Source organism: Tachysurus fulvidraco, chromosome 5, assembly GCF_022655615.1.
Source record: "Tachysurus fulvidraco isolate hzauxx_2018 chromosome 5, HZAU_PFXX_2.0, whole genome shotgun sequence".
NCBI classification, from domain to species: Eukaryota; Metazoa; Chordata; class Actinopteri; order Siluriformes; family Bagridae; genus Tachysurus; species Tachysurus fulvidraco.
Genome location: NC_062522.1, coordinates 17746446 through 17760150, shown reverse-complemented (window position 1 = coordinate 17760150; position 13705 = coordinate 17746446). Strand labels below are relative to the sequence as shown.

General features: G+C 40.6%; 1 protein-coding gene across 9 annotated transcripts in view; it reads left to right on the top strand.

Annotated features, from left to right (window-relative positions):
* plxnb1b (plexin b1b) overlaps positions 1-13705 on the top strand; it is a 62461-nt gene that overhangs the window by 38616 nt on the left and 10140 nt on the right. For 7 of the 9 annotated variants that reach the window (XM_047813544.1, XM_047813537.1, XM_047813540.1 and 4 more), the window contains 17 exons: positions 52-181; positions 474-1590; positions 3420-3602; positions 4794-4922; positions 5739-5839; positions 6596-6728; positions 7317-7473; positions 8641-8749; positions 8989-9097; positions 9375-10307; positions 10530-10667; positions 11028-11150; positions 11553-11646; positions 12609-12778; positions 12889-13040; positions 13128-13236; positions 13320-13456. In XM_047813544.1, the coding sequence (XP_047669500.1) occupies positions 484-1590; positions 3420-3602; positions 4794-4922; positions 5739-5839; positions 6596-6728; positions 7317-7473; positions 8641-8749; positions 8989-9097; positions 9375-10307; positions 10530-10667; positions 11028-11150; positions 11553-11646; positions 12609-12778; positions 12889-13040; positions 13128-13236; positions 13320-13456 (3884 nt within the window). In that variant the 5' untranslated portion in view covers positions 52-181; positions 474-483. Of the gene's footprint in view, positions 1-51; positions 182-452; positions 1591-3419; positions 3603-4793; positions 4923-5738; positions 5840-6595; positions 6729-7316; positions 7474-8640; positions 8750-8988; positions 9098-9374; positions 10308-10529; positions 10668-11027; positions 11151-11552; positions 11647-12608; positions 12779-12888; positions 13041-13127; positions 13237-13319; positions 13457-13705 lie in introns of all 9 variants that reach the window. The other 2 variants (XM_047813539.1, XM_027146261.2) reach the window with 2 other exon arrangements.

Below are 13705 nucleotides of genomic sequence, written 5' to 3'. Positions count from 1 at the left end.
TAATCTTGCACTGGTGTATTTTATTATACTGTTTTTCTTTGTCGATCTTAGGTTGAGTCCAGTCTCCAGAAGGATGTTTTTTTGAGTGAACGAGAGTGCATTGTGGGTGCCTGTGTTAGACCACACAGCTGACCTGTCAAGAGAGGACATGCCTCTATAAAAGACAATTACCAAACAAATGGTGAGGTGAAAACCTGTTTTCTCTCTCTCTCTCTCTCTCTCTCTCTCTCTCTCTCTCTCTCTCTCTCTCTCTCTCTCTCTCTCTGACACTGTTCCTCTCTCACTTACATTCTCACTCTCTGTTCCTCTATCGTTCTCACCCACAAATTCACTTAGATTATTTCTATTTTTGGTCAAAATAGACCGGAGCTGGTCCACTGCTATCTTTAGACAGTTTCACTTTGCCATGTATTGTTTTGATTTCCCGTTAGATATATACTTATTATAGTTAGCCTGCTTCTCATATTTTTCAGAGTTGTCACCATGTTCCCCGGGATGGTGCGTGTATTGCATGCTCTTCTCCCCGTCCTGGTTTTGTGTGCAGTCTCCCAGAGCATCTCGTCACTGCACCCCTATCCAGTGTTTATGCGCAACACCACACAATTCGAGCATCTGGCTCTCCACCCTGAACCGGAACTGGGGCGCATCTACGTGGGTGCCCGTGATCGTCTGTTCCGGCTATCCTCAAACCTGCGACTGGAGGAGGAGGTGATGACCGGGCCTGTGACGGACAGCCGTGAATGCCTGCCTCCAATCAGCGACACCAGCTGCCCGCTGGCACAACAGACCAGCAACCACAACAAGCTGCTTCTTATCGACCCTTCAAGCAAGGTGCTGATCAGCTGCGGCAGTGTGTACCAAGGCACATGTCAGAAGCGAGAACTGGATGCCATTGGTACTGTGACCTTTTCAGCCCAGAGGCCTGTGGACACACAGTATGTGGCAGCCAATAAACCTGAGGTTTCCACTGTGGGATTGGTGGTTCCCGCACATGGAGCACGACAGTCAGTGCTGTACGTGGGTCGTGGCTATACCAGCAGCCAGCCGCCCATCTCCACACGCAACCTAGCTACTGAACCTATCTTCTCATATGAAGAAACAGCAAAGCTAACCGTGGTTGAACGGCTTTCAGAATACGACCACCACTTTGTGACCTCTTTTGCACACAATTACCATGTCTACTTTCTGTTTTACCGCCGTGATTTGAAGTCAGATGGGCGTGACTACCAAACATACGTGTCTCGTGTGTGTCTGGACGATATGGCGTATTATTCGTATGTAGAGGTTCCACTAAGCTGCCGTTCAGCTGCCGGAAAGAGATACACCTTGCTACAAGCTGCTCGACTGGGACTGGCAGGAGAAACTAGAGGGGAAGACAAAGAGCTCCTGCTAGGGGTTTTCTCCACACATTCTGCCTCATCCACCAAGCCCAGCAACGAGTCAGCCCTGTGCATGTTCTCCCTGCAGGAACTGGATAAACACATCAACAACACTCGAGATCTCTGTTACACAAAAGTGGGCCTGCAAGATGGACTCGAGGCTGCCTATATAGAGTATGAGGTGAAATCAAACTGTGCCAGTTTGCCACCAGTGAGTATGAGACTGTTGCTCACATCCCACCTTACAGATTTAAGTTGTTGTTTAACTTTCCTTAAGACAGTTATAAGCAATTCAAAACATATTTCTAGAGTAATTAATGAGCTAAATAAACAGCTTCTGTGAGAATTCCTATGATACTGTGGATTTTTTATGTACAGCATATGTCCGTATACTGAAGACAATAGTAATATTATATTATTATATGTATACTAATTTCAATGAAATATCAGTGACATCTTTTTTGTGAATAATTTTTTTTTAAGTTAATTTATTTTTTTTGTTGCTCTTTGACAGAAAAAAAAACTTTCGTTAATTAGCTCACATCAGGTACCAATACATTATGTTTATGTCCTCAGACAGGTTCCGTTGCGTTGTTATTGCACCTAGTGGGCAAAATGGGCACTGCAACAAAGAATCATGCAGACAATGTTGCCATGGTCATGGGTTTTCTGCCAAATTGGGCTTAAAAAACAACCAAAACATTGCAGCCATCAAAAACTTGGCTGGTTTTATACCCAGCAATGAGACTTTAAGGGGGATTATAGAGTATAGAGATTTTTTTTTAAACTTAGCTAATGATATTAACTAGGTAATAAGTAGGTAATGATTAGCTTTTCTGTGTGTGTTCTTGGAGAAACTCACCTGCTCTGAAGGTACATCTAGAGCCATTCATCAATGAATTACTGGATTGAAAGCCAAGTGTGATAGCCTCCCGACTCCTCAAACTTTTGTTTGCAGATTTAAATACTATTCAGTGACTCTGCATGTAGTTTTTTTCTGTCTGTTAGTGTCAGTTTCCCAGCATCAGCGATTAGACATATCGACTTGTATTCCATCCAAAATTCCGTCGCCTAGTTAGTGTGATAGAATGTTCAAGCCCTTTTCAGCACAAAACTGTGTGCAAAAAGCAAGCCATAGTTAAATTAAAGTAATGAATCCAGTAGTACTTAGTGCTGAAGTAATTAGACTGAGGTGAAGTGGATTAGATTGGATGTGTTTTACAGCTTGCTTTACAGTTCTTTCACTGCTTTGGGAAATTGTCTGGGTGTGTTTGGGTGGGTATATAGAGGAGTGGGGCTGATATAGACAGATGGGGCTGATCCTAACTGAGTAGTGGGTATTGATCCTCCATATACTTATAGATGAAGGTCATTCTACATGAGTTGACCCCCAGTCTACCAGCAGCCCCCGCACTATAGCTCAGGGCGGAGAAAGATGACTGGGCTTTGATGTTTAAATAGAGCGCCATGAAATCGATATTCAGAAATATTCTTGTTTTGTGTGATGGAGACATCCATGTCCCCAGATGTGGTGAATAGGTCCACTGTTACCATCTTCTTGAAATTAGACCTTAGACCATAGACTACAGATTATAAATCAAGATTATCAAATGGAAGTATAAAACAAGCAGATTCACTACTGAATCCTGATTTTTTTTGCTCACTATTCACGATCCCAGAAACTGGTTAGGCCTCAAGGCTGGTAGATTGTAAAAGCAGAAACAAATCTCTTTTAGAGCCTTTGAATGTCAAGGCCAGATGCCTACCATAGCTGTGGCTTTAGCCTCCTGCTTGGCTGGTGTAAATCTTTTATACAAGAAGGAATGCGATATAATCACTGTGAATGCTGTATGTTATTCTTTGCAATTAGGAGTTATATATATATGAACGATCATTTTAGAGTTCTAATTATTATGCTGATGATATTACACATTGTTTATTTTATGAGATACAGGATCTTGGAGCACATCAATCGTATTCAAAATGATTTTTTGGTATTTCTTTTAACATGGTGTTTTTGGTGTGCGTGTGTATCCATAGAGCACTCTAGAGGCTTACCAATGTGGTTCTGACCACACTCCGAGCCCAATGGCTAGCAGTGTCGCGGTGGAGGCTGAGCCGATATTGGACAGTCCTACTACTCGTCTTACTGCGGTTGCTATTAGCATCAAAGCAGACCACACCATTGCTTTTCTGGGAGACTCTAAGGGAAACTTACACAAGGTAACATTCTATTTTTACTTCTTTATTAAATATGAAATGCTCTCTTAACATATCCAGGACCTTATAATATTCTGATTGATATAATACAATATAATAATAGATTATATTAATATAATATAATATTCATACATTTGTGTTCTAGACTTGTGATTTTGTCTCAAGTTATTTTAAAGTAGTTTAAAGCAAATTGTAGTTGTAGAAATAAAGTTGTTGTCAAGGTAAAAGGACCTCAGTGTCTCCTGCTAATTGCAGTGCAATTTCAGTGCACTTTGTGGACTGTCCTCTAAAATCCACTCACATTTGGTGTAATTGTCAATTGTCTGCAATCCACATTGCTCTTAGACTCTTGTTGTTATTGACAGCAGTAGATAGATATGATTGTACGGTAGATACTAATCTTCATCAGTAATACACAAGGCACTAAGTCTGACAGGGTAAACCTAGAGAGGCTAGATTTCTTAGAGGATGAACACAGCAAGGAAACTTTATATATCCTCATGTGTGGAATGTTCAGCTCTGTGTCTTGGCTTGATAGTTTGAAGATTTGCCATGGAGGCTTGTTGAAATGTTACCATGAGACACTAAGAGCATTGTTAAAGGAAAGCAAGAAGGAGTACGAGGGAAACAGTGATGTCTGCTTTCCTCATGGCTTCATGATAAAAATATAAGTGATAAAAATGATAAAAATACCAACTATGGTACAGACATATACATCACACACTTCTTTAGTGACATTTTACCATGTTGTCTATAGATCTTTCACTAAACTGAATTTATTAGCCTGGTAATGAATATTTGTGTGAAGAAAAGAGTGTAGCGTCTGTATGACTAGCCTCTTTGTAGCATGAATGAAATAGTACAGATGTCACTCACAAGCCTTACTAAAGACATGAGGCACACAATCTTTCTTTGTCTCCATACTCCATAAAACTCCCTAATGGCACATGCCAGATGTGCTTAGTGATGTTCCCTCTGTGTCTGTGTGTGTGTGTGTGTGTGTGTGTGTGTGTGTGTGTGTGTGTGTGTGTGTGTGTGTGTGTGTGTCAAACCAGTTTAAGTGCAATAAAACCCTTTATTATATAAAGTTTTGTTTATTGGTTTCCTTGATTTGAGCACTCTGCCATTTTTGTATTTTTCCATTCTCTTACTGTCAACAGTGTAAATGAAATACATGGGTATCTGTGTTCACAGGTGTTTTTGGGTCCTAACGGTGAGGTGGAAGAATATGCCATTATTCCCATTCAACCTAATGCAGCAATAAGCAGTGAACTGACTCTCGACCAATCAGAAGAGCACCTGTACATTATGACCAGCACTATGGTAACATTTCAGAAATTGAACACAAGTTGTTGAGTATAAGCAGCTGTCTGAATATCAGACTGGTGTATATACAGGCTCAACATTGAACCTGTAATTGTGCATGCAGCAGGGCATTGTTAGTTGTTAGTGCTTCCTGAAATATAATATACTCTAACTCTCTGACTAGACTCACAACTATTTATTTCTAAATCATGATTTGCAAATATTTTCATACCTTTTTGTAAAGCTCTCAAGTTCTGAGCAATTGATAGCATCTATCTACATGATAAATACTAATTACTAAATACCACATGAGAAACTACTGAACTAAAGCAAACTCCTAGTGATTATATTTATGACAAGGGCAACAGTGAATGTTCTTTACCAGAGAACTACCTGCAGTTTGATGTAAGATTTATTATTATTCAGTATAATGCTGTACTACAAATCGTCCCATAGAATACAAAGCGCCTAATTTAATTTTTGGCTAATTTACAGTACATACAAACATTATTTACTATTAAATCTGAATTGGAGCACTTATCTAAATTCTATAAATCAGTGGCATGTTTCATTAAATAGTCATGAGCATTTGATGTCTAAAATACTGCTATTGTCATTTTAGTATTATTTTACCTGGAAAGAAAAACATAACTGAGTGCATGTTTGTGTGTGAACGACAGTGAGTGTTATGACTATGAAAGTGTGGAAAAGGGAAATACCGTGTAGGTGTGTTAATGAGTGCTTTTGCAGCTGAATAAATACATATTTCTCGAATAGATTTAGAACTGCCGTGTTATTAACCTTTGTGCACTCTGTATGTTGATGTCTAAATAGCTGGAGAAAAGGCCTGTCGCTGAGTGTCACCTGTACACGGACTGTGGGTCGTGTCTCTCAGCTCGAGATCCTTACTGTGGCTGGTGTGTGCTGGAGGGGAGGTGAGCTCGCGTTTATGCAGACACACAGATCCTGTCCCTAATGGAGTCATAAGCCATGTTCCAAGGGTCATTCTTTGGTGTCATCTTTGAGATGTAGATCTCTGTTATGTGAAGGTTATGAATTTCTTATAGCTTGTTTTTCAGCAATACTGGTGGCGAGATCACAAACTTATTCTTTACTCAAGGTTTTTTGTAGCAGTATTCTAATGGGGTGTGATCTATCTTCTTATTGGCCTTAGTTAACAATTCCTTATGAACAATATGAGTTATGGCTTAAAGAAAGCAGCCCTGTTCACATTGGAGCTGTTCAGACTTGGCATTACCATCTGTCTCTAAAGTCAATAACTGAGTTGTATAGTTATTCACACTTGGTATTATTATGTTCAGTGGCATAGAAATACATTTCAGAGGACATACTATACTTGTATACTAAATACTATTATGACTGTGGGATTTGTCCTCGTGGATGTCGAAAAAAGGAAAGTGATGGCACAGGCTTTGGGCTGCTGATTGGGAAGTTCAAATCTTAGCATTAAAGCATTAGGTAATTGTAAACAAAAAAGAATCACAAGTGTGCTTGATTTCGGACAGGGCAGCAGATATGAAAACACACCCATAGGCCTAGACTAGTAAAAGTTTTTTGTGTCAGTACACACCCTTTTCACGTCTTGTGTTTTAAATAATGAGTCAAGCAGACACTACTTGACTGTCATTATATTAGTGTGTATGACCTCTATGTCTCCCTCTGTCTCTCAGGTGTGTTCAGCGTGGCGAGTGTGCACGTGGGAAGCAGGCTGATCAGTGGCTATGGAGTTTTGATATGGAGCAGCAGTGTCTGAATGTGCAAACCATCACACCATCAAACCTCAGCAGAGAGGAGAGCAGGACAGTACGTCCCTGACACACATGCCACTCCTCTCTATATTAGGGTGCTGTCTGTCTAATAATACTCACTGATATCACAGTGTACATGTGGGAGTCTGCATCCATGTGCATGCAGCCCAGTGTGGGTTAAGCCTGGAATCTTGGGAGTGTAAAAATGTGCTTATTTTTGTCACAGTGAGCAATAGATGACTACTGAGGAAGTTCATATCAGTATGACGAGGAAGAACAACAACATTAATCATGGGTTTCGTTTAATAGCTGAGGATAAGAGCACACGGAGTTCACAAAAAAATGGGAGGTGGTCGTGACTGACAGAAGTAAACAGGGATGGAATGTAGCAATATTTGCGATATAAGGAAATGTGTGTGCGTTTGTGCACGATATACAACTAGTACATTAAAAGGAAAAAAGATTGTGGTTCTTCTTAAATTTATTATTTACTCCTTTATAGTCTGTGTTTCTTTGAATAATATGCATAAGCCAAAATGACTATTTTTATACCACTCTGCTTCATAAGAAGGCCAAACTGGACCAGTCCAGTTTTTACACATGTTGAATGAAATATGACATTGTGATTCTTTTTCCTACTCAGATAGCTCTATTTGTTCCTGGTCTCCCGAGGCTAGAGGATGGGGAATCATATTCCTGTTTCTTTCAAGACATTTTCTCTCCTGCAAGCATCACTGAAAGCTGGGTCACCTGCCCCTCACCACCCCCCCAGAAAGTCCCCACTGTGTCACCTGGAAAAGGTGAGACGGTGCTGCCAAACTGACCTTATCTCCGTATCATCCCCATCTCCACTTGGTTGATCTTAGGTATCATGGCTGCGTTCCCATAGTAAATAAGGCTGGAGTTTTAAAAGCTTCTTGTCTTTTAATACTAGCTTTGCTTTGGAATTACACTGACAACATCAGTATGGTCAGACTTGACATGCATTGTTTTTTTTTTTACTAGTTTTTTGGTCATATTCTGTGATTAAGAATTAAAAACAGGAATTTGAAAGAAGTTGTCACACACCCCTTTAAAACTTTAAAAGCATTCCTGTGGAGTGATAGTTTATTTTGAGATGTTATCTCCTGGCTGCTCATGAGAGAGAGAGAGAGAGAGAGAGAGAGAGAGAGAGAGAGAGAGAGAGAGAGAGAGAGAGGTGGTTTGGTGGGGTGGGTTGGGGGGTCGGAGGGCTGAATAAACAGTTGGTTAACGGTGTTCAGCAATGCATTTTACAGATTTTTTCAGTCTTTATGGATTTGGATGAACTTGAAAGTTTAGACACACAGCTGCTTTCTTTTACAGCTAAAACCTGCTATAGGATAGTTATGGTATATTACAGGGCACACAGGATCTGTGAATTTCATGTCACTGACGTCTAGTACTATGACTCTGGTTTCACAGTGTCAGTTGTCATACTGTACATCTAGTTATATATAGTATATGCACATTGGATTGTGGGAGTCAGAGAGTGTGTTAGCATATGGTGGGCATGTTGGTGCTATTCTGCAATATAGTGATTTCTATCCCATGATTTATAGTGTGTAAGATTAGATGCAGAATAAACCTGGACATATGAGTCAACAAAGGTATCAGTGAGGTGTGTGTGCGCAAACGTGTGTGTGCTTACATGCAGGTTGGTCAGATGTGTTTATGTCTGGCATTCATTGCAGATGGATCTTATTATATCTGTTTTGACTGTATGTGGAAACTTGGTCTCTCACTCTGTGAAGAATGTGGTGATCTTGGATGGAGAGCTCTGTACTTTAAATTCCCTTTTGTCCATGATAAGCTTTGACAAATATTTAGAGAACCCCTTCACACATTTCTTTCTTTCTTACTTTCTTTTTTCCCTTCCTTCCTTCCATCCATCCATCCATCCATCCATCAATCCATAAGTAATCTCTCTTGTATTTTTTTTCCTCCAGATTTTTTAGCAGTCACATTATCCTTACGGTTTGGTGATGTCATTGTGACTTCTTCGGAATTCACCTTCTATGATTGCAGAGTTGTTAAACATCTCTCTGGGAGTATGCCGTGAGTTTCTCTCTCTCACTCACTCACACACACACACGCACACACACACACGCACACACACACGCACACACACACTTACACACACTTAGACTTTTGATAATTGTTAGAAGAGCAATTCCAGGCATAATTTGATGTCCTAGTTTTTTTTTCTTTGTCTTAATTAAAACGCTAATAAAAAAAAAAAGTCTAGCATTTATTGTTGTCTTATATTTAGCTTTGTTATTGTTATTATATTGCAGTTGTCATGGATGTGTGTCAAGTCGTTGGGGCTGTAACTGGTGTGTACACGAGCATGTGTGTTCCCACAAGACTCACTGTGAGCAAGGGGTCATCATTTACAACGAAAATGTGAGTCAGCCTTTCTCAAACTGGCCGTGTGTGTGTTTGTGTGTGATATAGCATTGGTGCTTATTTATGTAATTGGAAATGATGAGTTAATTGTTTAACAAAATTACCTTTTTAGTCATTTCATTTCAGTTTTTAATATATACATAAAAACCCAATCTATATTTTAACTCCAGACAGCATGCTTTTTACTTCAGTTATGATTCCTTTGCTTTTCATTTATATTCTTTTTATTTTGCTTGTTTTCCTTTTCTCTCTCCCTTTTTCCCTCTACTTTCAGTTCAAAGTCCCTGCACCCTCCCCTTCTCGAATTATACCCATCAAGATTCCAACCGTCACTATGAAACACGTACTTCATACCTCCATACCACCTACTAAACCTCCAGCTACACCTCCGACTACAACCACTGCACCTACTACAACCACTACAACTCCAACCACTCAAGCTACAACTATAACTACACCACTGGCAACTACAACCAATACACCAGCCACCACCTCCTCTCCAACTATATTGCCTGCAATTCCTGAACCCACCGTTCCCCCTACCTTCCCAATGTCGCCAACCCTCCCATCCCAAATCATAACCACAACTCCCTCATACTCTACACTGCCTGTTCTGAAGGAGCGTACCTCAGAGGAGATACTGCTAGCCTCTGAGACAGAGGCAGAAGCCCTTAGCGAAGCCAAGAGTGTTGTGATCACCATCTCTAGTCTGGATACTGAAATGGAAACCGAGCCACCACACATTAATGAAGCAGCCATTGACCAGATGACTTCAGAGACACCGACAGAAGCTGTAGTGTTGCTGTTTTCTGGAGAAGTCACGCCACTGGTGGAACCAGTAACTGATGCTCAGGCATTGCCTAGCAGTCCACAGATTGTAGAAGAATCTCTTCCACTGGCTGAGCCTCCTACACCATCAGAAAGTCTTGAGTCTGTGGGAGAAGATTCTAATCCTGTCAGCTTATTGCCTACAGTGCCTGCTGTTCTACCGTCTGGTTTGCCTGTTCCCTCAGAGAGGGATGCAGAACTGGAGGTGCTTCACATCCCCCCAGAGGAAACGGGCATGGCTGAAAATGACACAACTGCATTTTCAGCAGCAACAGTGCTGTCGGGTGATGGAGAATTAGACCACATCTCTCCTGGCTACCCTCGGCTCTTGGATGTAGATTCTGAGACAGACTACCACTATGACATGGCAAACCTACCGGTGAGTCCACATGAGTGCAAATTTCTCCCAGCAAGCTTACTTCCTACTGGATGCATCTCAGACGTGGCAACTTATGAACCCCAAGAAATTCTTCCCATTTCATTCTTTATGAGTTCAGATGCTTTAGTACCTTTTACATTATTTAGCTGTTATCATCAGAGCAGCTTTTGTTCTTGTGTTTACAAATTGGATTGTTTGTCTGTGTGTGTGTATGTGTGTAAGCAGGGAGATGAGGGCTTGTTTGAGAGTTTGGGTTCATCTGCATGTCCTTGTGTTGAGAGAGTACAGGGCTCACCACTGCTGCCTGTACAGACAGAGAGGAAGATCAATCTGTTGGCTCGCAACCTTCATCTGTATCAGGTAGAAAACACACAGACACTCCTCTCCCCTTACATTTACATTTACAGCTTTTGGCAGACGCCCTTGTCCAGAGCGACGTACAGAAGTGCTTAAGTCTCAATCATTGGATATATTAACTTTGGTTCGGCTCTTAGTAACACCTACACATGTTTGACAGCCAGTCCACGTTTTTTTTATTGTTTAACATGCACATCATTCAAGCAATTCACATATCTAAACTAAGTTAACCGTACAGTAAATTCACATTTCAACTCCACACTTCAATACAGCACACACTCACACTTCATGTAATCTGTACTCTCAGACAATTGAAAGGGCTGGCACACATGCAAGATGGCTTTGTTCTATGTTTTGTTTTAGGACCAAGACTTGGAGTATGAGTGTGTTTTGGTGATTGAGGGACAGACTGTGGTGGTGGATGCCTATGTAGAGAGAGATAGCACAAACACATCTTTGTTTGACATTACTTGTCAGCAACACAAGGTAACACACATGCACACCATCACACACCATTTATTTGTCTATTACCGTTTCAATAACAAAATTCCAACTTTTTATATAAATCCTATCAGCCAAAGTCTCTTAGGAGGTGATTCAAGCCAAATTTTTAATCGTAGCATTAAAAGAAATATAGCTAATTGTTTTCTTCATGGTATACATATTTTGTGGTAATGTGATCTACAATTATAATGAAGACACAAACAGAGAAAACCATTTGAAATACCAAAGATGGTAACAGTTTGCTTGCAGTGCAAAACCAGCTCACTCTGTAAAATAAATCCACTTGTTTTGCTCAATAGTAGAAATATTAGTTAGTATTCTGACCCCACTAGTGTGAAGCCTGTAACAACTCTTTTAAGCAGAATCATAAATCTGTTTCTACAGTATTCCTACTCAGCCTTGGTGGAGGAGTACAACGCCATGGTGTATGTGAAGAGGAGAGACACTTTTCATGTGGACAGCTTTAATGACCTCTTTGGTGAGTTGTGGTTTATTTTCAGTGAATTTCTTTCTGTGGACCTCTTGAGAGCGGCTAGCAGGCCTCATGTATTTACTTTACTCTAAAAGTAGCGACTGTCTTAAATGTCAGGCGTCTAATTTGTTTGGTACCAGTTATAGTTATAATGACGAAAACTTCCAGGGCTGTGGATATGATTTTGCAGCATTGGATAAGCGGGGCAGCGAAAGACAGAAGCTATCAATGTGGTGTTGCTCACTCACCTGAATTTCCAACACAGAAGCACTGTTTGCAATAGTGGGAAACTAATTGTTCCAGATGAGCTCCCAGCAGCTGTGTTTTTACTTTTCACTCTGTGCATGTGTGTGATTCCCAAAGGGAAGCTGTTATTACAGGGAAACTAACAGGATCAGGCATTGTATCAGAGTGAGTTCTGGTAAAGTGATGAGTTTATAGTCCCTTGCTGTTGTGGCCTGTGGTCTGTAAGCTGCTGCCTCTAGTAGAGCTCAGAGAAGTACATTCTAACACTACATTTTATTTAATCCATGGCCAAGTGGCCCGGATTTAACTTTTGGAGGTTTTTTGGGCTGGAAGAGAACACTCAGTTCTTTGAGGTCATTGCTTCTTCTGCCCATTGAAGGAAAGTGCAGGAACTTCAGATATGAAATATTGCTGCCTGAACATTCTAATTATGTAAGCTTTCTATATCAGCCTGTTGAAAGCATGCCAACTTTTGTATTCGTAAAGAGCCCTTTATGTATTCTCTATGTTCAACTTGTTGTCCAATGGGAGGAACTTACTGTATCTCAGCTTTGCTGTAACCATGAAAGAATTCTGTATCAAATGTAGCAATAGTGTAATAGTGCTAAATAAGGTTGTTGGGTTCCTTTTAAAAATTGCAATAGAAATTCATTTAAAATGCATCAGTTCTACTAATACACCCAGTCCCAATTTACAACATTGATCTTTATTGTATGTTGCAGTGACTTTGTACAACTGTTCGGTGGGCCGATCAGACTGCAGCCGGTGTCACACAGCAGATCAGAAGTACGACTGTGTGTGGTGTGGCGAGGTTCAGTCAAGCTGTGTGCATAAAGAGGCCTGCTTAAATACGAGGGTTAAATACACATGTCCTGCTCCTGTCATTCATTCTGTAAGTTATTTAGAAATCATTCTGACACCATATAGCAATGCATTCATGTGCAGTATACATGTTGCATTAAACGTCATTAAACACGGCCTTTGTGTGGACTATGTGTTTAGATCGAGCCTCTAACAGGCCTGAAAGAGGGAGGTACCACTCTCACCATCAGTGGTTCCAACTTGGGCCAGAAAGCTCAGGACATCTTACAGTCAGTCAGTGTGGCTGGCATTTCCTGTTCAGTCAAACCAGAACTGTATGAGATATCATCCAGGTAATGACTCGGACAACACACACTGCCGACATATACATTCCAGTTCTATTTTTCCCTACTTGCATGTCTTTGTTTTCTTTTCTGTAGAATTGTGTGTGTAACAGGAGAGAGCAAAGAGGAGAAGTCAGGTCATGTCTCAGTAGAAGTGTCTGGTGCAGGGCAAAAAGGACTCTCTAGTCAAACTTTCAGCTACCAGGTAAGTCACAGGCCTTAGAAGCTGTTCAATGTACACTGTATCGTGTATAGAATAATAAAACACTATTCTCTGTGTGTGCACAGGAACCAGTTCTTGAAGGGGTGAATCCCCAGAGAGGACCCCAGGCAGGGGGTACCTCTCTCACCATCATGGGCAAAAAATTACTGACTGGCAGAGCCAGTGACATCAGTGTGCTAGTGGGCAGTGTCCCCTGTGTAATGTAAGTGATGCGCGCGCACACACACACACACACACACACACACACACACACACACACACTATAAATATATATGGTCCTTATAATTCAAACAAACAAGTTAGCTTAGTAAATGCATTTTTAATAGTTTAATGATGTTTTGATGATTATAATCTCTGTATTTACATTTTACATTTAAAATGTTTGGTCAACAACTAGTATCTACTGAAACATCCTCCTGCTTGTAATTAATCCAGGTTCTAGAAATACTGT